This window comes from Hemicordylus capensis, chromosome 4 (assembly GCF_027244095.1).
Source record: "Hemicordylus capensis ecotype Gifberg chromosome 4, rHemCap1.1.pri, whole genome shotgun sequence".
In the NCBI taxonomy this organism is placed as follows: domain Eukaryota; kingdom Metazoa; phylum Chordata; class Lepidosauria; order Squamata; family Cordylidae; genus Hemicordylus; species Hemicordylus capensis.
Genome location: NC_069660.1, coordinates 49,007,591 through 49,032,735, shown reverse-complemented (window position 1 = coordinate 49,032,735; position 25,145 = coordinate 49,007,591). Strand labels below are relative to the sequence as shown.

Here is a 25,145-nt window from a genome sequence, read left to right as displayed (position 1 = left end):
CATCCCCATATGCTGCTGTTATTATGTTCATAGAAATATACTGGCACAGTTGTGACAGTATAGTTAACATGGAGAGTAATTTCAACATTCCACCATTCTGTTGCTTATAAAATAAAATCCATTTGTCTGATTTGCCTGGCCATCAGCACACATTCACTAGGTGCCAAGGGACACCACCCCTGCAAATTTAGTAAAGATCCATTGAGAAATGGCTTAGATAGAGTAGGTTAAAATGTTTAAATAGGGGTTTAAAGCCCTGTTGTATTTGGCAACCTTCTTTGGCACCAAGGAAGTGGTATTTAAATGATTTTGTAGTCTATTTGTATTATTTCAGCCTTTAGACTGCATGCCAGAAATGTGCCTTTTGTATATCCCTCTGGGACCTAATCAATGGTTATTTCACATTTGATCCTCAAAGTTGCATTTTAAGAGGTTGAAAAATGCATCTTTACCGCTAAAAGTGTCTGTGCAGTAAGGTTTTTGAAGCTGCGGTGACCACAGCATTGCCCACAACCTATATGGCAGCCAGCTCCTTCCCTGTCCAAGTCTTGGGATTACAGCCCTTCAGTTTCCTTCCCTGCCCTCTTCTTTCATCCCCCCACTGCAGCTATACCTTTTAATACTGCTCCTTTGCCTTAGAAAAAGTGTTGTTCAACTCTGATTGTTGGTTATTCCATGGTCGTCGGTTCTTCAAAACCACATGTGTTTCGTCCCAACCTCCAGCTGCTCTGTACAGCCGGATATAAGCAGGAAGGAGACGCACCCCATTTAGCTAGACTGCGAAGGGCTCTTCTAGGCTGCTGTGTGTGTGTATGGCTGCAGTGTGTGTGTGTGTGTGTGTGTGTGTGTGTGTGTCCAAGTGTGAATGGCTGCAGTGTGTGTGTGTCCAAGTGTGAATGGCTGCAGTGTGTGTGTGTCCAAGTGTGAATGGCTGCAGTGTGTGTGTGTGTGGGGGGGGACTATATCACTTGTGAACATTTACACTGTTTTGCTGATAACACCATCCTGAAGGGAATTAAATCAAGCAGGAGAACCATGAGGTTTATGGGAAATATCTGAGAGGAGAATCTGTAGTTTTGAACATGGTTGTTAAAGCATATTTAGTTTTAATTTTCTTTATTTGTGTGTATGTGTTTTTAAGAAAAAGAAAAAATGAAGTACAGATTTAAAGTGAACACATATTACTTGCTTTTTGTGTCCTTATTCACTGCTGAATAATCATGAGGTGGGATCATACTGTCACTATTACTGAATCCACTAATTTCATTTAATTGTGTTTTTTAGGTGGGAGGAGGGAGTGTGACTTTATCTTATTTGAAGGTTTTACAAAGTTTTTGGTGTTCAATATCAGGAAATCCTACCTGGTGGTTTGGGTAAACTCTTCCCCAGAAATCCAGAAATCTTCGGTTTAAGATGAGAGTTAAGATGCTTTGCATTTTCACTCATGCTCTAAAAAGAATGGAAATTGCAAGTTAAGGTGCCCATCTTAACTTCTGTGTCATATAAGCTGTAAAGACTTTGTATAGTCTGGTATATGATGATGGCTTTAGAAATGAGGCTCCATGCACCCACACTTTGCCTTGGTCATTCAGTTGGACAATGGGCTGGGGAGGGATGCTTCCAGGTGGACATTTAACAGGTGTGGTTTCCCTAATCACTTCCTAGAGATGCCCCTGATGAATTTCTGCCTGGTGCATCTTTGATCAAGGCAAAATGTGGGTGCACGGAGCCTCATTTCTAAACCCATCATTTATATGACTGCACAAAGTGTTTACAGCTTTGTGTTAAGAAGTTAAGTTGGGCACCTTAACTTTCAATTTTCATTCATTTTAGAACACGAGTGGAAATGTAAAGCATCTTAACTCTCATCTTAAACTGAAGGTTTTTGGATTACTGAATATAATTAGAAGTTATGATTAACATTCATGATGATATATTTGACCTAGGTTCTTTTTTAAATAGATTGTTATTTTTAAAAATTAAAATCTGATTTAAATTTTTAAAAATTGAATTTTTTTTAAAAAAAACACCCAACCATTGATTTTTATCAACCCTGGCATGCAGAGAGGTTTTTCTTAACTCAACCAGTGTATTCCCAAGTAGCAGAGTGCATGTGAGGGAGGAGGGGGAGCAATTTTTGCTGCTTTCCTCTGCCTCCATAAGTACTCTTTGTTTCCTAAAAATATATCACTGGGGGTTATGCAGCCCTCAGAGACATATTTTGGAAGGCAAGGGGCACTTATAGAGGCAGGGGCGAAAATTGCTCCCCCATGCATACACTCTGCTGCTGGGAAGACCTGGCTGAGTTAAGAGCAATCTCTCTGCACACCATTTGCTGCTCTGGATGTCAGCCACAGTTTCAAGCATGGAGAAGAATCTTCATGTTGGAAAAGCTAACATGGCAGGTGGTCTGAAGCCTGGATGGGAGCTCTGGAATCAATGTGGAGTTATCAACAGTTGTTTTGTGCTGCCCTTGTCCAAATAATGAGCACTAAGTTTCATTCAAAGCCATACAAAAAGGCCAGGACACCCATCTTACCCGTATATGATCCACTTCTAGACATTCCATTTACATATGTGATGATATTTCTATCTCTTCTCTTTTTGTAGCTGCCGAATTTTAAAGTGTTGAGTCATTCCCCAATGTCTGATGCCTCCATCACCTTCGAATGCAAGCCACAGTCCCCCTTTGCCAACAGCACAGACCAGGAGGATTTGCATGACCTGGTGACAATCTCTGAGTTGGCCAGTGTGAACCTGGCCCAGAAGGACCAGCAGGATGTGGTACCTGATGTGGTACCTGCCGAGATTGTGCAGAACATGGTGACCTCCCATAATGGGATGCAGGATGATGGGGGTGGGGGCACTGGGGTGAAGAAGAAACGGAAGAAAAAAGAGCTGGGGCAGCAAGAGCTGGGTGGGGAAAGAGAAGTCAAACCAAAGAGGAAGAGAGAGCCTAAGGAACCAAAAGAACCCAAAAAGCCCAAGGAGCCCAAAAAGCCCAAGGAGCCCAAACAGGAAGGGGCCAAGAAGCCCAGGAAGCCTCGGGAGCCCAAAGCCCCAAAAGAGCCTAAAGACAAGAAGAGCAACTCGGAATCTCCCCCCAAAGCAAAGCCCAAGAAGTCCAGGTTTGTGTTCCTCTTTGCACATTGATGTTTGTTTGCTTACCTGGAAGCCATTTTCCCTCTCTTATGAAGCTGCTGAGCTTTGCTCCGTTTATTGAGGGACTCCAATGGGAACCGGTTATTGTGGCTACATTTTGTTTTAACATAAAGCACAACCCTTCCTGGAGAAGCACTGAATAGAATTTCCCTGAGTTGACCCTGTAATGTGCTTTTGAGCAATTGTTGTGGTTCATAGGTGCCGAATGTAACAATAGATGCCCTCCTTGCAGCCTCTGTGTGGATTTCGCTAACTTCCATTGTATGGGGCCTGCTTCACATGGGTCCCTTTGAATTTATCCTGTTATCAGCATTCTTTGTAGTCTAGACTGAACATTTGAAGCATTCTGAGGTTTCATGGAATTAATAGTTGGGTATTGGGTGATTTAAGTCATATTTACAGTAATTCATTCAAAACCATGTGGGTGCCCATTAGGCCTGTCAGAGCATGAGGAGTTTCCATTTCTGTGGTGTAAGTGAAGGCTAAAGAGGGACTGAACTTTATTTGTTACTTTGAATTGAGCTGAAATAAACATTTCTGGCTTAGATTAATCTAAGGCCCCCTCTTAGCCTCAGCCCTTTTGTGTGAGCCTACACAGCTGGTCACATGGGAAAGATCCAGATGATTAGTTCCTCAATCACCGCACACACATTGTTGCATCATCTGTGCGCAGTCCACACCTGCATGGGATCACGGTCACGGGGGAAGCATCATCTGTGCCTCTTTGACTACATGGGATGTGAGCCTCAGTCTTGAGATTTGGTCTCACTTTGCACCAGTGCCTGGCTTTTAAGGTGAATATCAGCTGCTGTCATTTGGAACGGACAATAAATTAATTGTGATAAATAATAGAATTTGGTGAAATCTCCCTTCTGGGGGTGTATTCTGAGTCAGCATCCCATAACACAAGGATGTTTGTAATGATTATCCTTCCTTCAGATGTGGGGGAATATGTCAACTGAGTGTGAGGAGCAGGAGAGTGGGTATGACAACAAACATATGCAAGTCCTACAGTGAACCAGTGGTAGAATCAGAAACAAAGCTCAGTCACCTGCTTGAGTTGTTAGACAGCATGGTCCTTTTTGAACAAAGGCTGTTTTACCCAAGCTGCCCAAATGATACACAATTCTTTTATCTCTGCTATGGTGTGAGACAATAGCCTCCTTCAGATGTTATTAAACCACCCAAAGATGCAAGTTTTGGGCGGTTTAGCAATATTTTGAAATAAACAAACAAATAAAATAAAATAAAATAAGCAAGCCCTGCTGTAGCCATGTACAGCACCCACAGGCTGAAGGGGAGGGAAGTCCTGCCCTGCCACTTCACTCACCTGTGTGCCCTGCCACTCATGGTTATGACCAGGGCCTGTCTGAAGAAGACAATCCTGAAGAGGATATCCTTGCAATCATGGCTGTGCCCACCAGAATGGGGAGGGCTTTTCCCTCTTCAGATGAGCCCTGTCGAAACCATGAGTGGCGGGGCGCACGGCTGATTGACATGGTGGGGGCGGAACTTCTTCCCTTTTCACCCCACTGCACACAGCTACAGCGGGGCTTTTGGATAACGTCTGAATCAGGCTAATGACAGTGGACGATACATGCCTGGCATAATTTTGTGTTGCTGTCCAAACATGTTTCTTTCATTAACAGGCTGGCCAACAGATAATGGCTGACTTCTCTTGATATAAATTCTTAATTGATTACAGGTGTAAGTATCATCCCTTTATTGCCCCTTTTAGCATCCCTAGCTCTGCCTCCATTTAGTTGGACTAAAGTAGCTGACTTTGTCAGAGCTGTGTAATCAGAGGCATAGCCAAAGTTAGTCTCCTTTAAGAATCCAGATACAAGGACTGCACTTCTGAGCAAGCAGTGCTTGACATAACTAGGATTAATGGTTATTCCTATGCATCCCACAGGTAAAACAAAGACAAGCTCATTTTCTATCTTTGCGTGAATTGATTACTCTAGTGTGTAGTTATTTTTGTATCCCTCCAGCCCCCCCGCCCCCGCCGCCACCATGGTAAGGTTTATGGAGGTCATTCTTGTGAAAGTGTTCAAAAATGTCACTTGAGCCAGAAATTAGGCTTGTTGTTCAAAGGTGGCCATGAGCCCGATCTCGGAAGTTTCTGTTCAGCATTCTAAATGGATCACTCTAGTTGTCATGTGCTAGAATGAAAGTATAAATTGTCTGAAGGTATGTGATGCAGTTTTACTGATGAGGCTGATCAGGTAGGGTTAGGGTTCCTTAAGCTGTCTGGAAACCATATGCAGACAGGAGTCTCTCTCAGCCCTATCTTGGATATACCAGGGAGGGAACTTGGAACCTTCTGCATGCAAGCATGTAGATGCTCTTCTCAGAGCCCCATCCCCTGTGGGGAATATCTTACAGTGCTCACACATGTCTACCATTCAAATGCAAACCAGGGCAGACCCTGTTTGGCAAAGGGGACATTTCATGCTTGCTGCCATAATAGCAGCTCTTGGAAAGGCAGGGTAGAAATGAAATAAATAAATGACTCATCAGATACAAGTGGTATTTGGTACTAAAAGATGGGCTCCAGTAGTGGAGTTCTAAAGGGAATCTGTGAAAGATAAGTGTACATGTGGGTCAATAATTGAAAAGTGAGGACAGAAACAGAAGGAAGAATTTTAAAAACTTGAATGCACCAGACCTTGGCAGCATCCATGGACCCAGAGCGATGGGTGGCTTGCTCTTGACAAATCACTCATTCTTGTTGTTTCATTTCTCAGGAACCTGAATCATGTCTACTGATTTTTCTGCAACACAGTTATAGGAATAGATAGGTGAGGAGAGTGCCTTCTAATGCAGCATGGTAAAGCACGCATGTAAATGGAGCAATTGCTGCAAATTCTCTAAGCGGCTAGTAATAGTAGCATAATCTCCTAAATTATTTCTAATCACAGCTAGCTCCAACATTCATGAATGGAACAGTTGTTAATTGCGACTTCAAAATCAATGTCTGGGGACTTGCTTCTAAAGTGAATGCTAACGTATCGGAGCATTTCTAGAGCCTCTGATTCAATTATAGGCTTGCAGTTGGGTCACACATCTTCCTTAAAGGTGTTTGGCAAGAGTTATATTTTCACACAACCTCCAGCTAATAGCAATTTTCCATTAAATTGGAGTGTAAAGATCCAATGATACATAGTTTAAAACTGACAATGAGAAAGAAAACTCAATTCTTATGAGAGGAGTGAGAGAAGTAAAATACCCTTGAAACATTGTAGGGAATTTTGGTTTGGGTTCTTTGGCATTGTTTGCTTCACTACTGGTGGGGATGAGCAAATGCCAAACTTGCATATTGGGAGGCTCTGAGTTTCTCTTGCAGCCCTCTTGCTTTGTTTTGGGCTTTTAGTCAACTCCATGGATTAAAAAAAACACCATTTAAATATCTCTTGTGAATAGAGTGAGCATCCTCAGTGAATCACATGGATCCCAATTGATCTTAGATCAAGAAGGATCAGAGGGAAGGAAATATAATTACAGACTCTCAGCTTGTTCCTGTCAGTCAAAACTATTTTTTTTTAAAAAAAAGAAATGGCAACTTTGATATACAACAGAATATAAATATGTTCAGGTATTCAATCCAAGGTGTATTGTGGGATTGGGTTGATCACACTGGCTTGCCTTGCTCTTGGACCTGCCTATCATCTGCGTGTTGAACATCACCATCACAGTACATGTGATGGACTGGACTGCACTGTCTGTATATCACAAAACTGACTGTGGATTGTGTGGTTCATGCCTGTTGTATTGGACTCTGGTCATAAATATGACATCCAATGTGAGGATGGTGGGTGAGGCTGGAGATGGGGTAGGCATGCTGATGGAAGTGAAATGGCATCATCCTGATACCCCACCACCTGCTGGAGACAGTGACTGGATAAAGCTGTTAACTTCATTGAGATGTACTCGTTTGTCTTATTACCAGGTATGTTCCAGAAGAGCAGTAGAGATGGTCTGTTTCAGGAGAAAGACAAACTCTCTTGGTAGTTTCAAGACTACTGCTTTTTTCATGAACTTTCATAGCCAAGAAAACATTTCACTAGACTTTGTATAAATTGATACATCAGCGATGCAATGCGCATATTAACACTTCAGTTCTCTTCACAAAGAGAACTTTGTTGCCCTTTATTGTGCAAAAGTTGGTACCAATCAGTTAAAAATGTTTCAGTGTACACTCCATCATCAGTTTACAATCAAGCACAGAAAAAGACCTCTTCGGTTCCCCAGCTGTAAAACTCCTTAACCAGATAACACACTGTTCTGATGGAGAAATAATGAGGGAAGAGGAAGGGAGTGGGGGTGGGGAGAGGGGAGTCACCTTTTTCTCACAGACTAATGAATCTTATAGTCTCAGCTAATGCTTCTTGAACACTGAAATCTGGTTTTAACTTTTCTGTAAATAATGCTTCCTTTGTTTTCCTTTTTTGTAAATTGGTTTCAATCCCCAAAATAGATATTTTAGTAGGCTCTACGTTGCCTTTGTGCTTTTTTCTCATATGCATTGTCCAGGGCTTGAATTTATTTATTTACATACACATACATCCCACCTTTCGCCATTATGGACTCAGTGGTTTTTATGGAGTTTACAGGGAGCCACTCATCCATGCACTGACCAGACCTAGACTCCCTTAGCTTCAGCAAGGTTGCTGTGTCAGGAGGCCTCAGACCACATTTTGGAAGGTGCAGGGAACACTGGAAAGGGGATGGGTTGAGGCACAGTGGAGGAAAATGAGGCACAAGACCGGTACTGCTATACCCTGCTCCTTGTTTCCACCTGCTCAAACTGCAATACTTAAAGGATGTGTGGCATGCCCTTATCTGATTCTTTAAAATATGGGTATTTCCTGGTACCAAATTTCCAGAATTGTAGCAAATAAAGGTCATTCGTTGTATCCTTGCTATTGGGATGTGTTCCTTGCATTTCTGTTACCTTAAAACCTTTGAAGTGGTGATTCTCTTATATTTAGCAGGAGGGGAGCAACTGTCCCTCTCCATCTAAATCTAGCACAGTTTCTTTGCAATTTTAGATTGTGAGCCCTTTGGGGACAGTGAACCATCTTATTTGTTACTCATTTTTCTATGTAAATCACTTTGAGAACTTCTGTTGAAAAGCTGTACATAAATATTAGTAGTTAGTTTTTTAAAAGCTGCACTGCAGTTTATGCTTACATGTAAATATGGATCTACACTTAATTGAAAGTCAGTGCTGTATTCGTGGTTGATGTGGGGGGTGAGGCTATGTTATGCATTGTTGTGAGGGTTCATGGTTCAGTTGGCATTGTAACCATATTTACTGTGCACAGTTACAAGAATGCCCGAACAGGGCTGTAGACTGCACAGAATCCACATAACTGCATGGAGTTATATGTTATATGGATCATTTGATAAGCTGGCTTTCTTCCAACCACCACCACGGTTCCCTCTAACAGGGATCCCCAGCTGTTTTTGACTACAACTCCCAGAATCCCAGCTGCAGTGGCCTTTGGCTGGGGATTGTGGGAGTTATAGTCAACAACTTCTGGGAATCCCTGGTAGTGGGAACACTGACCGCCACCACCCTTTTTTTAACCCATACTCTTGCAAGGTCATACTTCTAGAAACAAGATAGGGAGATGCTATGCACCTTGGCAGTTCTGTGCTGGGGTTATTTTTCTACGTGTCTTGGCAAAAATGTTTTACAACCATTTTTGCTACCTTGCTTCTGGAGGAGAAGGTGTAACCTGATCCTTGTAGTGAGGCCAGACAGTGAGGCTGTTCTCACATGCAGACAAAACCGGGCTATGGAAGCCCAGCCCAGGTTTTGCCTGCGCATGCTTACTGCTGGGAGTCACTTAGCTCCCGGCAGTGGTGCAGCTGCAAACCTGTCTCTGGAGCCTGCCCCCAAAACAAGGCTAAGAGAGCAAGCACTCCTTTCGCCCTGTTTTTCTGCTTGTCTGCAAATCCTGGCTGCTTGCAGCCGGGGCTGGGAGACTGTGGGGCTCCCGGCTGGCATTGGGGGAATCCCCACAATGCACTGCACACTCATGCAGTGCATTATGGGAGTTTGGGGAGTGGGGCAACGCTTCTCGGCCCCTGACCCTCCATGCTACCGAGTGCAGCTGGTAATCGTCTGAGCGGGTGATCCGCCTGCCCAGCAAAGTCAGAGAGATCATCTGAGGGGAGGTAAGTGCTAGCAACCTTCCTCCCTGCTCTTCCTCGTGCCCTTTCTCACTGATCATGAGAAAAGGCTCAGTTTGTAATCCAGTTACCATTGGTCTTGTTCAATTCTGATTCTCTTTGAATAAAATCCAGTTGTGCCAGGCCACCCACCTGCCATGTAACATCATCACCCTCTCCCAACTGCTCCTCTCCATTGATTTCTTGGTGTTGCTTTGAGCCCAACTCAGGAAATCTATCTATCTATCTATCTATCTATCTATCTATCTATCTATCTATCTATCTATCTATCTATCTAATCTTAAAACAGTTTGAAACCATTAAACCATTAAAAAGAATTGAAAACATTTAAAAACAATTTTAAAACTCTGGGAGGCCAGATCAAACAAATAGGTTTTAAGGGCTCTCTTCAAGGCCAACAGTGAACCCAAACTACCTATTTCTGCCGGGAGTTCATTCCACAATGCATTCCATTAGTCTGTGGTGAGTAAAAATGATGCCTGACAAGTGAAAAAGGTCCTGATGAGTAATGTACCAACATAGCTTGAGGAATCATCTGAAAAGTAAAATACTCTTGGCTGGTAAACTCAGCCAACATTTCTTGAACCCTGGCTTTGAGCACTGAAGGCTAAATAAAAGTTATCCGTAATTTGAGATGTGTGTGCTTCCATCTTTTTGAGCATGAATAGATTCAATGAAAAACATTATGTTCATTTGCTCTGTATTTTTGTTAGCACTTTTACTTGCCCTCTGTTAGTGGTAACCATTATTAAACTTTAACCCATTATTAACCAGCCTTTAAACCTTGTTAAGATTCTGTATGTTCAGAGAAACCATGATTCAGCTTGCTGAGCTTAGCTCTGCTCCTGGAGGGTGTTATGTAAGCCCTCCTTGTCAACAAAAGGTTTGGAGATGTGAGAAACTGCAAAACCAGTTTGCTTGGTACAGATGTACATCTTAACCATGGTTAATGCATTGTTTGCAAACCCACTTCAAACTATGGTTTGCATCCAGGTTTGTGATCAGTCCATAACCACAGTTTAAATATTCATACATAATACTTAACCATGGCTAATGAAATCAAACTATGTGGCTATTCACATGCGCAGTCAAGACGGGACTAAGGAAGCCCAGCCTGGTTTTGCTTGCCTGTGAGAACCGCCAGGAGCCGCATGGTGCAGTGGTGCAGCGACAAACCCTGTAGGGAGCCCCGGCAGTTAGCCAGGGTTAAGGGCATGAACATGCTCTTACCCCTGGCTAACTGATTGTGTGTTGTGGCTGCACACAGCACCTACACATGAGTAGCCTCCCGGCCTTCATCAGTAGGTTCCCCATAATGCACTGCACACTTGTGCGAAGCATTATGGGAGTTCCAGGGGCTTCCTGGCCCCGCTCACCAGCCAGAAGACAAGGCTTGTCTGTGGGGGAGGTGTTTTAAAGCTTCCTCCCTTGCAGCGTGGAGCCCTTTCTTCCTGATGGTGAGAAAGGGCTCTATGTTTCAGTGTTATATCAGTGGGTGAGCCTTCTCAGTGATGGCCCCAGCCCTTGGAACTCCCTGACTCTTGATTTTAGGCTCACTCCTCCCTTTCAATTTTAGATCAAAGTTCTAGACTTTCTCATTTCAGCCAGTACTTCTGTCTGTCTATTTATGTGATCACCGTGTTGCAACTATTCTCTTTTATCCTTGCACATTTTTAGTCTTATTGTGTTTTATTGTGGCTTTTTAATTTTTTTTTATTATAAGTCATCATTCATATGTGAAGAATGGTGGCATATAAATGTTTTAAATAAATAAAATAAATGACTGCATAGGACCCCAAGAAGTCTCTTAACTCCCTCTTTGTTCTGCAGTAACATTCAAATGCTATCCTTGATCTTTCAGTATTGAGGCTATTTTCCTTCTTGGCTGCTCAGAAGACAAGAATGTAACTGGATTATAGAAGAAGGATGGAGGTGCTAGCTTTCTGACACAGATTAATCAAAGATGTAAAATAATATTGTCAAACTACAGCATCAGAGGCTTCAGCTGAATATTTGTCCTTGAAATTATGGGTTTCAGACTGGACTGAAGTGCTTGGGGAAATGAGAGGGGTCAGTTGTCCAGTGTGGTTACTGTGCACAGAGCATGTATTCCTGAGCTTTTAAAAAGAAATGGGATTGTGTATGTACTTTATCCTTTGGTGTGTTATAGAAAATCTGATGTAGATGGGTCTTTGGTAAGTCAAGCAGATAATGTGTGCCTGCTTTCTCCCATTATAAAGCAGAGATGAAATCCCAAGTCAGACAACTTTGGTGAAAGACTTTGCTTCAGTGTGGGGTCTGAAGAGCCTCATGATTTTGGCTCTCAAAATCATGGGATGGCCAACTTACAGTATTTGTTCTCAGGAGTCATTTTTTCTCAGGAGTCATTCTTTTTTCTAGTTGGTTTTATTTATTTATTGTATTTGGTATGATGGGAGCTGGAAGCATATTTTATTGCAAAGATCATACACCTCAGATTCCATCTATGTGCCTATAAAGCATGTGTGGCTGGACAGAATGAGATAATCCTATATAATGGGAGGTTGAGGAGCAAATGTGCTTTCTGAAGCATCCCCTCAAAAGGAAGATTGGTGGAGGTCCTTTTCAAGAGTGAGCAATATAATAAAATGTATATGAAACACACACAATGGTTGACATGGAGAGCAAGGATGCTGTCTCTGATGGTTGTGAAGCCCTTGGGAACATATTTTTGGGTGGCACAGAGGGCTTCCAGGGAAAGGGGAGGGCATCAAAAGTTGCCACTTTCCCATTGCACTGGTGTAATTAGTTGGAAAGTTCGTTAGGCTGCTCTCTGACTACATGGGTGCATCATAGGAACATAGGAAGCTGCCATATACTGAGTCAGACCATTGGTCTACCTAGCTCAATATTGTCTTCACAGACTGACAGTGGCTTCTCCCAGGTTGCTCTGTATGTCAGCTGGTGTATCATCTGCTTTTCTAACTAGCTTTCAATTGGGGCATTGCATGGAAAATCAAAACCAGTTTTCCTTACGAGTGCAATGTTGGACCTTTAAAATTTTTTTTTCAAACCCTACCTAGCTTAGCATATTGTAAAGTTGCTTAGAGATAAATAAAAGCGATTCAGACTGTTGGCTAGTCATATCTGATTAAAATATTGACCCAGATCTGACTATGAGTAAAAGGTATAACCAGGCAGCGATACTGTCATTGTGTTCACCTTCCCAGCACTTCCTACTGCCCCATGCATGGTTAGGGTTGAGGCAGAAATAGTGGGAACTGTGGCATTGAAGTCTGCTGCAGCTAAAGCTTCATGGCCTGCCTGGCACTGGAGTTAATTAAACTTGCAGCCAGAAGCCAGTATTATCATCTCCTCTCCAAGGCCTCCTCGTGTCCTCTCTGTCTGTTTTCTGGTAAAAGAGAATGGCTCAAATATATCTTGACATGTCATCCTTGGCCTCCATAGCCCATTGTGCTCTTTCTTATTTTGAAAAAGATGAATCTTATTTTTTGGTGCTCCAGCTTCTGGAGTCATGTTACTATATAAAGGCCACTATTATTGTGTGTTTAAACAACTGTTACTGGTATTTGTAAAGGAAATAAAAGAAAATGCAGTTATCCAATGACTCTTATCCTAAAGGGGGGGGGGGGAGAGAAATCCTTTCCCAAATAGATTTAATACCCTTGTGTTAGAGCTACATGAATTGTTTTGGATTCACACTAATGATTTTTAATGTTAGAGGTTAACACTAATTCAGAATTACCTTGCTGAATGGAACAAAGTGGAATTTTCTGCATGCTGAATGCTGTCAAGTCTTGATCAGGGGGGTGGTTCAGATGGCTGTACAGACTATGCTCTGTGTGATTTTGAATGTGTCCCCAACCCTCCTGAGCCCACACGCCCCTCCTCCCCCATACCTTTTCAGCTCTTGTGCAGGCTGTGATGTGAACATCCTGGTTTACTTATACAACCATTCTGCATATCATCTGAACTCAAAGCAGTTGTTTACAAACTACAGCCTATCCATGACCTGAAACCAAGATCTAACTTTGGTCTCAGAGCATAGTTTCTAAATTGCAGTTAAACAACTTCGGATTTGGATGACATGCAAAGCTCTTGTTTAAGCAGACCAGGATTCCCTTGGCATATGAGAGGGGGAAGGAGGGAGTTCACAGGCTTGGGAGAGTGAGAGACATGTTCATGAGAATTGGCTCACAGTATGTGTTTCATACGCCAAGACCCAGAAACCAGTTTTTGTTGTCAAATCCTTGTCAAACTCTCTGATCCCATCTCTTATGCTTCTGAAGGGGGACTTGAAGGTGTCGACTGTGCACAGCTGCCTTTGATTGAAATAATAGATTAGCAGTAATAATCCTCTCCAAAAGGATTTTTGTTGGGATCCAAAGTGTGCACATCTGTGTGCATGTGCACAGACACAGATGGGGACTTTACTTATTTTCCTTTCTGGCTGCAGCCCCTTGCACTGCATAGGATGCTACTCATCAAGGCATTATCCCTTCTCATTCAGAAATGGCTTTTAGGAAAACATGAGGTGTTGTGGTAGGAAAAGGTAAAGGTAAAGTGTGCAGTTGAGTCGGTTCGACTCCTGGCAGAGCCCTGTGGTTGTCTTTGGTAGAATACACCAGTGGGGATTTGAACCGGCAACCTCTGGCTTGATAATCAAGTCATATCCCCATGTGGTAGGAAGGGAGCCCTCAAAAGGCTTGTTTCATGTATGACCCTTTGGATCTTGGCAGGTGAGAAAACTGGGCATCACCAAACAAACAAACAAACAAACAAACAAAAAACAGAAAAGCAAAATGGGCGGCAGGCCTCAAACTGGTGCTTGAAAAGAACAATTTATTATGTGAAGATTACTCCGTAAGTTTCAACTGAGAGTCATCTTCAGGAATTTGTGTTTCTTCCTGGTACCCCAGTAGAAGCAACTCACTAAAATATTTAGCTCAAGTATATTCTTGAGAGAAATTTTTTAAGCAGGGTACAAGAAAAGGGCACTTTTATTTTATTTTCAAATTTTAGACTACCCCAAATTTCTGTCTCTGGGCAGTTTACAACAACATAAAATAGATTTAAAATGAAAAAAAATTTTTTTTAAACCAGAGTCCAGGTAAAAAGCTTGGGTGGAAAAATAAGTCTTTAGAGACTTTTAAAAAGTTGCCAGAGATGGGGAGGCTCTTATTTCAAAGATGGGGAGGCTCATTATTCCAGAGTCTTGGGGCAGCAACAGAGAAGATGTCTCCTCATGTAGCCACCAGATAAGCTGTTGGCAACTGCAGACAAACTTTTCCATATGATCTCAATGGGCGGTGGGGCTCATGGTGAAGAAGATGTCCTCTTAAATACCAAGGGCCTAAGCCAGGGGTGGGGAACCTTGGCACTCCAGCTGTTGTTGAACTACAATTCCCATCATCCCCAGCCACAATTATTGTGGCTGGGGATGATGGGAGTTGTAGTTCAACAACAGCTGGAGTGCCAAGGTTCCCCACCCCTGGCCTAAGCTGTTTAGGGCTTTATAGGTTATAACCAGCACCTTGTATTTTGCCCGGAAACTTATGGGTAGCCAGTGCAGCTCTTTTAGTATAGAAGTAATATGGTCTCTTCGAGATGACCCAGAGACCAACCTGGATGTCACATTCTGTACTAACTAGTGTTTCTGGGCTGTGTACAAGGGCAGCCCCACATACAGCACATTGCAGTAGTCAAGTCTGGAGGCTTTATTTATTTGTTTGTTTATTTATATTGTAGCATTTATATACTGCCTTTCATTAAAAACAATCCCAAGGCAGTTTACAAAAGTTAAAAAATATATAATAAAAATGACAATTAAAAGTATTAAGCTAAAAATATGACAACAAATCTGATTTAAAATATATAAAGTACAAACATAAAAACTGTACACAGATAAAAACACACAGAAGCAGCAATAATCATGTAACGGCCTGGATAAAAAGCCAAGCTTTAAGAAGCTTTCTAAAAGCTGTGATGGAGTCTGAGGAGCGAAATGACCACTGGGAGAGCATTCCAAAGTGTGGGGGCAGCAAAAGAGAAGGCCCTGTCCCACGTGCATGACAACTGAGCCTCCCTCATTGTCGGCACCGAGAGCAGAGCCCCCACAGATGATCTCGTCAAACAGGCAGCAACCCTTGGGAGCAGGCGGTCCCTCAAGTATCCTGGGCCCAAACTGTTAAGGGCTTTAAAGGTCAAAACCAGCACCTTGAATTGGACCCGGAAACACACTGGTAACCAGTGCAGCTCTTTCAAAATAGGTGTGATATGATCATACCGGGCAGCTCCAGATAGAACCCTAGCTGCCACCTTTTGTACATGCTGCAGTTTCTGGATATTCTTCAAGGGCAGCCCCATGTAGAGCGCATTACAGTAATCCAGTCGTGACGTGACTAAGGCATGGGTAACTGTGGCCAGATCTGCCTTCTTGAGAAAGGGACGCAGCTGGCGCAACTAGTTGAAGCCATGCAAAGGCACTCCTGGCCACCACCTCCACCTGAGATTCCAAAAGCAGGTTACACATATGTACCACTGTACTGAGGTTGTTTATCTCAAAAAATGGATGCAGCTGGTGTATCAGCCAAAGCTGATAGAAAACAACTCTTGCCATCTCTTCAACCTGGGACACCAGGGAGAGGTTTGGATCCAGAAGTACCCCTAGACTGTGTACCTGTTCCTTCTGGGGAAGTGTGATCCCATTTTGATCTCCCATCCAGATCAAAATTGTTTTCCCGAGTTCTGACCCCACACAATAAGTACCTCTGCCTTATCTGGATTCAGTCTCCATTTGTTATTCCTCATCCAGCCCATCACCACCTCCACGCAGGCATTTAGGGAGGTTATGCCTTCTCTTGATGATGCTGACATGGAGAAATAGATTTGGGTGTCATCAGCATACTGATAACACCCTGCACCAAATCTCCTGATGATTTCTCACAGTGGTTTAATGTAGATTTTAAAAAGCACTGGGGACATTATAGAGCCCTGGGGAACACTATATAAAAGTTCAGCATTTGAAGAGCATCAGTCTCCAAGTGACACCATCTGGAATCTACCCAAGAGGTAGGAGCGGAATGCGTCCCGCTCCCTGGCCCCTCAGGCGCTTCAGAAGGATACCGTGTTCAATGGGTCACACTTAGGAGAGGAGAGCTGGTCTTGTGGTAGCAAGCATGACTTGTCCCTATAGCTAAGCAGGGTCTGCCCTGGTTGCATATGAATGGGAGACTTGATGTGTGAGCACTGCAAGATATTCCCCTCAGGGGATTAAGCCTCTCTGAGAAGAGCAGAAGGTTTCAGGTTCCCTCCCTGGCTTCTCCAAGATAGGGCTGAGAGAGATTCCTGCCTGCAACCTTGCAGAAGCCACTGCCAGTCTGTGAAGACAATACTGAGCTAGATAGACCAATGGTCTGACTCAGTATATGGCAGTTTCCTATGTTCCTATGTTCCCCCTGTTGATTCCCAGTTGGAGATCATCCATCAGGCCGACAAAGGCATTCTCCACCCAATAGACCACCAGGAAGCCAGTTTGAAATGGTCTAGATAGTCAGTTTCCTTCAAGACTGCCTAGAGCTGGGAGGCCACCACCCTCTCAATTACCTTGCCCAGCCATGGAAGGTAGAAGACAGGGCTATAGTTGATTAACTCTGAGGATCCAAAGCAGGCTTCTTCAGAAGAGTTCTAATGATTGCCTTCTTAAGACAAGGAGGCATCCTGCCCTCCTTCAGGGATAAGAGAAGGGATAAGGGATGTATAATTATAATTTATAGTATCTACCATGTCCTCTACAACAAACCCCCTGACAGACAGTATAAACCATGTCAGACAACAGGTGGCAGGCCTCACTGTTCCAAGCAGCTTGTCCACATCCTCAGGAGTCACAAACTGAAACTGATCCAGCCTAACCATATAAGAGGAGTTGATGGACACCTCCACATTAGACACTGCAGTAATTGTGGGGTCTGATTCAGTCTGAATACGAGAGATTTTATCCACAAAGAACTCCATTAAAAACATCACAACAGGTAATTGTTGGTTCCAAATTCTGATTCAAGGGAGGAGATGCATGTGTTAGCTTTCTCACAACCCTGAACAACTCCGCTGGATGTGAGCTTGCGGATGTAATACAGGCAGGGGAGAAAATAGCTTCTTTGCTGCACATATTGCTTGAGCATAGGTCTTCAAATGCACTCTATGTTGTAATCTGTCAGATTCGAGTTGATTCTTTCTCCACTTGTGCTCCAGTTGTCTAACTTCCTGCTTCAGCCCCCATAGATGTTTTGTGTACCAAGGGGCCAGTTTCGAAGCAGATTGGAGAGGATGCTTAGAAGCCATCAGGTCTAAAGCCCTGGTGAGTTTGTTGTTCCAATTCTCCACCAGGATCACTGTCAGAGCCAACACTAAATCCTTCCAAGGAATCCTATTGGATCCAATAACCTTCTCAGGTGGACCATCCTAATAGGCTCCTCACCGCTGCGGAGGTGGGATGTGATTTTAAGTGCCACCTTTACCAAATGGTGGTCTGTCTATGACAATGGGGAAATCACAGGAGTTCCCACCCATGGAAAACCACCCCAATCAGAGTAAAAGACCAGATCAAGCATATGACCAGCAGTGTGTGTTGGTCTCGAGACCTCTTGGGATAGGCCCATAGTTGTCATGACTGCTATAAACTCCTGAGCCACCCCAGACAAATTGGTCTCGAAGTGAACATTTAAGTCCCCCACCACCACCACAAGCCTGGAGGATTCCAAAGCCAAGCCCTAGACCAAGTCCGTCAGCTCAGTTATGGACTCTATTGGGCAGTGGGGTAATGGGTACACCAACAGAAGTGCCAGTCTGTCCCTAGTCCCCAAACTTAAGTACACACATTCAATATGGTCAGATATTTTGTCAGGGATCCTGGTAAGGGAGATGTTGTTCCTATAGACCACAGCCACTCCGCTGCTCCTCAGCAGAGAACCTGCCTCACCGCCCACATCCCCTCACCTGCTCTTCAACAGAGAACCCTGGAAGGGAGAAGCTGGGACCAGACTGGGCCACCAGCCTCCCCCAGTCAAGTCTCTGTGATAAATACCAGGTTGGCCCATTCATCCATAATCAGATCATGGATAATTTCTGATTTATTCTGGACCGAACTGGCATTAAAGGAGCAAAGTGAGGCTCTGTGGGTGGTTGGCATTGCTCCCCAAAGAGCTGGCAGGACAGCTGGAAAGGGAAACAGTTAGTAGATTTCTTATTTCCCTTCCCCTGTAACAGCTTGCTGACTTGCCATTACCTCTTCTATTCCCCACCGCCACTGGAATAGCCACCCCATAATCAGTGGATATGCCCCCCTGTCTCCCCATCTCCAGACAAACCTAGACACATTATAAACTAATCTCACCCAAAACCTAAAGACCCTTTAAGTGTCACCCAAGACACTTGAAGACCCTTTGCCGCAGAAGATAACCGGGTTGAAATGCACTGAACAGTCTTCAGAATTATAAATTCCTATTTGCAAGGATTAGCTTGAAGCCTGCTTCTTCCTTTTGCTTCTTTGGATCTTGGCTGTTGACAACAAGAGCCGTGGTGCTCTAAGAGACTTGGTGGCACAAAGAGAGACTTTTCAGCAGGGTTGATAACAACCAATGATTAAAAAATAATTTAAAAATGGATTTTTAAACTTTCTTAAAACAATGTGTAAAAAAATACCTAGGTCAAAGGTATCAGGAATAGTAATAATAATAACTTCTGATTGTATTCTGTAAACATATTAACAGCAGTAAATGGAGATGAGAGATAACATACCTGATTGGTCCTATTCTGCAGTTGGTGTATATGCATGTGTACATGTAATTATTTTGTTGCGTTTTTTTGTTGGTTGACTGTTAAAGAAAACTGCCTAGAATGAACATGCTTATTAGTACCATTTAAGAGTCTGTTTGCAGGGTTCTCCTAGCACATCATCACAAAAATGTACATGTATATGGTTTGGTACTAAATAAAATGACCAAATCATCATCCCATTTTGTGATGAAAATTAATCTGAAAGAAATTCAGAATAAGTTTTTGCTTTATAATGTATAGTATGTACTTCCCTTCTAAACATGAAACCTACATCTATCTCTGAGTAGGGATTAATACATATCAAGCTTATATCAGACAACAGAATGCACTTTTGCTAGAAAATGATGATTCAGTAGAATCTTCCTGACTAGTGATTTAAATCATTAAATTGAGTATTCCAGAGAAATGATTTAAATCATGTTTTAAATTTATTTGATTTAACTCAAATCCACCCAGCTTTTCAGGGTGGCGTTTTGGGCAGAAACATCAGTCACAAAGTTGCACACTGAGCCCACTTCCTGCAATGTGTCCTCTGATCATCCTGACCTAAGGCAATCTCTTACTGATTTGTATCTGCAGCACGGAGCAAGGACCAACTCCTGTTGAGAAGAAGAAAAAGGGGAAAAGGAAAAATGACACTCCAGTGGAAAGCCTAGAGCTGGAGCAGAGCCTCCTCTCCCTGTCTGGGCAGAGCCCTGAGGAGTCTGGGGAATCAGCTGACAGCCAGGTATGGTAGAACCTCTCTCACCTTTAAAGTATGGTAGAACCTCTCTCACCTTCTGTCTTGAAGGAGGAGCACAGTGACTGTTATTATTATTATTATTATTATTTTTACATTTATATCCCGCTCTTCCTCCAAGGAGCCCAGAGCGGTGTACTACATACTTGAGTTTCTCTTTCACAACAACCCTGTGAAGTAGGTTAGGCTGAGAGAGAAGTGACTGGTATTATGAGTATGTGTGAATTCTCCTGCTGTCTAGCCATTTGCTGTTCTATTGATGTTCCTGCTTTTTATTTGAAGATTTCTTCTTGTATGACTTCTGTATGTTGGGAGCCCATACTTGCGGGTGGCAGATTGTGCATGGAACCAGAAGTGCAGGAAGTTGCCAAACTGAGCACATTCAAAATGCAAGGAAACCCCCCCCCCTTTTTTTTTTTTGCATGGCATGACTCCTTTGTGAGGACTGATGGTCTGTTCAGATCTTGTGCTTACCTTGTGACCTTACAGATCTTGTGCTACACCCTGTGGGTGTAGGCACATGGGAGACCAGGGCAGTATGACATCTCTAATACTTGTGGACTGTATGCGTGGTTGTGCTGCATGTGCATCTCCTCCCCTTACCAGAAAGGCGAGGTGGGGTGGATTTCACTGTCTGGACAAGACCTAAGAGGCGCATATAATATGAACAAATGACACCCCCTTACATTGTGTAAGACCATTGGGCCACTTAGATCAATATTGTCTGCATTGACTGGCAGTGGGTTTCAGACTAGGGGGTCTTCCTCAGCCTTGTCTGGAGATGCCAGGAACTGAACCTTCTACATGAAAGGCATGTTCTTTTCCACTGAGCTATGTCCCCTCCCCTGAGTAGAAGGTTCTCCTCTCAATTTTTTCTCCTGCCTCCAAGTGGGAATTAGCAGGTGAATGGAGATGCCAGATAAGGCTAGAGGAAGAGATACATGGTGTTTGTGGTGATGGAGGCAGGAACCTTGTGCACAGAAGTGATCTGGTAGGGAGCTCGAGAAGCAGGTAAGAAGAGTCTGTGCTGAGCAGGGGCCAGTGCAGATTTACACAAGCATGTCAAGGCAAACAGAACTTCCATGACCCCTCTCCATCACTTCAGAGCTCGTGCTTTTGCATTCATAAATTCAGCGCCAAGTTACAATTTTTGCGTAATCACATGATGTACTTGTGTGTATGAACTGGCTCTCAGCAAGAGAGAGAAGGGATGCTGAAGGAACATTTCTGAGACTGTTAGATCAAGGGGTGAGCTGGATGTAAGAAAGATTGGTTGAAAAGGATTTGTGAATTCAACAGAGAGTATGCTTGGAGTATTTGCAGTGTGAAAGGAGTAATAGATTGCTGAAACTTGGCTCCAGGGGAGAAAACAAAAACCAGGATGAGCAAAGAAGGGACAAGGTAGATTCTGAGAGGGCTGATATGTGCTGTGCACGTATTTTTCCAACACACATCTATAGTTCATATTTTATTTCCAACGGAGGACAGGTGAGCATTTTAGGGTGCCTTCTTGCTCTAGTGTTCTTGTTACTGTTGTTAGACTGGTGAAAAATGTAAAGGGGCAGATGGAGTGTGAATCACAGAATTATTGATGAGAAGAAATGAACTAGGGTGGTGGAGGATTAGATATACTCTACTAGGTACAGATATTCTGAGTCCCAGGGGACATAACATGCCCCATGACCTGAGCTGACCATAATTTGGTTCACATTGGTCCATAATTTGGTTCACATTTGATGCTCAGAGTTTATGGAGTCTTACTCAGTATGGCTGGATCTGTGGCACAGAGCTATCTTTTCCTGCCTCGTGGGGCCTAGTATCCAGGGCCGGAGGGTTTGGCTTCAGGGAGTTGGTGAGAACAGCTTGTGTGTTTTCCTTGTTTTGCCCCTAGTGGTGCCTGGTTTTGCAAAGGCTGGAAGGACAGACTACACTACTCAGGCCATAGCTGGATCTGAGTCAGAGAATTCTGTGTACACTTCTCCTCCCTTATCAGGTCTTGTGTTTAATATACAGAAGCGCCGCTCCGGACGCCAGGTAAAGCGCAGGAAGTATAATGAAGACCTGGATTTCAAGGTGGTGGATGATGATGGTGAAACGATAGCTGTGCTGGGAGCTGGTCGAGCTTCTGCTCTTTCTGCATCTACCTTGGCCTGGCAGGCAGAGGTATGGCTGTACAACTGGGGAAACAGATTGCCTTTTCGTAGTCATTAAGTGAAATATTACTTACTTAACTGAAGGAGAAATGAAATAGCGCAGTGACACATATGGATGTATGGGCTAGTATTTTCAGTAGGTTTTAGAGAAGAGCTGCATAAGCACAGGAGCTGTGGCCAAATCGGAGGGGTTTGCCAGCTGAACTCTTGTAAGTGAGCTGGCTCAGTTGTGGCTGTCCCACAAGTGTTTCTCTTGGATGCAGTTGATATGCTGCAGAAATGCAATGGTGACCTTTTCTGTGGCTTTTAAAGCTACTCTCAGTGGATGTAAAGGTAAAGTGTGCTGTTGAGTCGGTTTTGACTCCTGGCGACCACAGAGCCCTGTGGTTATCTTTGGTAGCATACTGGAGGGGTTTCCCATTGCCTCCTCCAGCGCAGTATGATATGATGCCTTTCAGCATCTTCCTATATCGCTGGTGCCCGGTACAAGTGTTTCCCATAGTTTGGGAAACATACCAGTGGGGATTCGAACCGGCAACCTCTGGCTTGATAATCAAGTCATTTCCCTGCTGCGCCATTAGATGGGAAGAAAGTCAGAGAATATGTCCACACTCAGCAACTTAACTGACCTCTCCTCTGTACTTTGCAGTACAGTCCTAGATATGTTTACTCAGAAGGAAATTCTAATGAGTTCAGTAGGACTTACTCCCAAGTAAATGTGCTTAGGTTTATTGCCTCTTTAGCTCAAATACCAGTCAATCTGGTATGGAGTTCTCAGTAGCCTTTTTAGTTAGTTTCCTGTTGTGTATTTAGATTTTGTATAAAATAGCCCTTGGAATGTGATATCTAATCTATAATCAGTGTAATTGATTGCTTCAATAAAATCCAATTTTAATTGTAAAAACATGATATTCCTGGAAATGTGTAATGTGTTTAGTACAATTAGCAAAAACATGTAAACTAGCTTCAGTTCATAGGCTTGCACTTTATTTCCAGTGTGGCCTTTAATACTGAACTGCTGGATATCTCCATTTATATGCACAGTGGCCAGTGCTGTTGTTGCATAATGTATGAAGCAGGGCTCAGGCCCTGTTGTTATTTCTGTCCCTGTTATCTGGGGTGAGCATTTAATCTGGAGCAATGGTAATCCCATTTTCTACAACCCCACTCAAGTTTCCGTGAAGGCACAGAGCATAATTCATCTAGGGCAAGGGTTCCCAACTGGTGGTACTCCAGATGTTGATACTACAACTCCCGTCATCCTCAGCTGCAACTTATTGTGGCTGTGGATGATGGGAGTTGTAGTTCAGCAACATCTGGAGTACCACTGGTTGGGAACACCTGTTCTAGGGTTTCCCCAATTTGTTAATTCCAGAGAAAGTCTTAAGTGGGATTTTAGGGCTTGAGACACTGAATTTGCTACTTATTATGTGCTGCTTCTGGATACAGTATTGTGTTAATGCAGCTAACTTACCTTGTCTTGGGGTCTATAGGAGCCTCCTGAGGATGATGCTAACATCATTGAGAGAATCCTTTCGTCCAGGATGGTGCAGAAGGAGGTAAGTAGCTCTCTGTCTTGGAAGCTGTAATATGTAAGCAGCCCCATTCTCGAGGCTTGTATGCAACAAGAACATTCAGAGTAGGGTATCCAATGAATAGATTACAATGTACAGTGCAATGAATAGATGGCAACTATGTACTATAAGCTAATTTTTCAGGAATTCTACTTTGTATTAACTAATTAAATCCTTGGTACAGGGACTGTGGCATTCCCGTGTTTGCTATTGGAGCTAAATAAATGTCCAGTACTAGTAGTGTAGTAGTAGGAGGTAAAAGGGAGAGTGCATGTGAGGGAGCAAATTTACCTACTGGAGCAATCATTAGCTTTTCATAGAATAATTATACAGTCAACGGAAAACAGGGCATCACAGGAGATGTATTCTAGATTCATGGAATGGTGGCATTAGACTCCTATAGTTAAGTATGTGTTACCATGGTGGTTCTTTCTGCAAGATTTGCAGTTTTTAATTATTTTTTAAATCATCTTCCAAAAGAGTTAGGCTTTCCACTCTTATTTTGATGAAGTATTTGGTCCCTGATACCAACATTTTTTATCTTAAAGCCAATAGCTCGCTTTTAGACCTCGGTTCAGAAGTTTTAAAAGTTGGAATGGCTATCTGTGGGCTGACACATCGATGTCAAGGGGATTATACTGTTACTTCACTTTGAGGTCAGGAGCAGGTGGCACAGTTTACACAGGATTCCTGCTCTTTCTGGTGCATGAGGGTTATTTGTAGTTGGCATACTCTGTGGGATAAAGTGTGTGCTTAAGGACAGCCTTCAGCTAAGGATGCTGGGCTGTAGCATATTTCTTACAGGGATGGCAGGGACGGTTGCTCTGTGTGCTTGCATTTTTTGGAGTAAGAAGTGGTTGATCCTTCTCCGTTGACTGCAGGAAAACTACATAGCTCCTTCTGCTAGTAGTAGGAATCGATTGAGCTATGCAGTCTTCCTGCAGCACATGCAGAGAACTTGGTGCACTCTGTGCACTCTGTGCATTGCCATCCTTGCTACCTGGGATTATTTAAAGCCTCAGAGTTTTACTACCAACTGGGAACGGGAACACCATTTCTTTTACAGACTCTTCTGCTTTATCCACCTCTATTTCCCATATCCTCTGGGCTCCAGCATTGTTTCTGCTACTTTCCATGCTTGAGGAGTCTTGTGCAGTGTGTTTCTCTTATTCTGTTCAGTTAGATTAGTGCTTGGGCCAGGTGAGATCACACTAGCTATGCAGTGTGGTCCTAGCCTATCACGGTCCTGTCTCTTTGCAAATGATGCTTGCTAAGCACTTGCTGTTGTTCCAGACCTACCCTGGAGGCACAACGTATGAACAGGAGGAGTTCTACGTAAAATACCGCAATTTGTACGTATTGCATGCAGTTTCTTTTTAAAGAAAATGTTGCTGTTGTCTGCACAGAACAGATCTGTCCCATTTTCAATGCCTTCAGATACTGATTCCTTTTCTTCACTGCCCCTGCTTTAGTAGTCAG

At 43.2% G+C, this 25,145-nt stretch overlaps 1 protein-coding gene across 8 annotated transcripts in view; it reads left to right on the top strand.

Annotated features, from left to right (window-relative positions):
* CHD6 (chromodomain helicase DNA binding protein 6) overlaps positions 1-25,145 on the top strand; it is a 206,247-nt gene that overhangs the window by 87,592 nt on the left and 93,510 nt on the right. For all 8 annotated transcript variants that reach the window (XM_053245232.1, XM_053245235.1, XM_053245230.1 and 5 more), the window contains 5 exons: positions 2,611-3,128; positions 19,780-19,927; positions 21,953-22,102; positions 23,586-23,651; positions 24,960-25,018. In XM_053245232.1, coding sequence (XP_053101207.1) covers positions 2,611-3,128; positions 19,780-19,927; positions 21,953-22,102; positions 23,586-23,651; positions 24,960-25,018 — 941 coding nt within the window. The remainder of the gene's footprint in view (positions 1-2,610; positions 3,129-19,779; positions 19,928-21,952; positions 22,103-23,585; positions 23,652-24,959; positions 25,019-25,145) is intronic.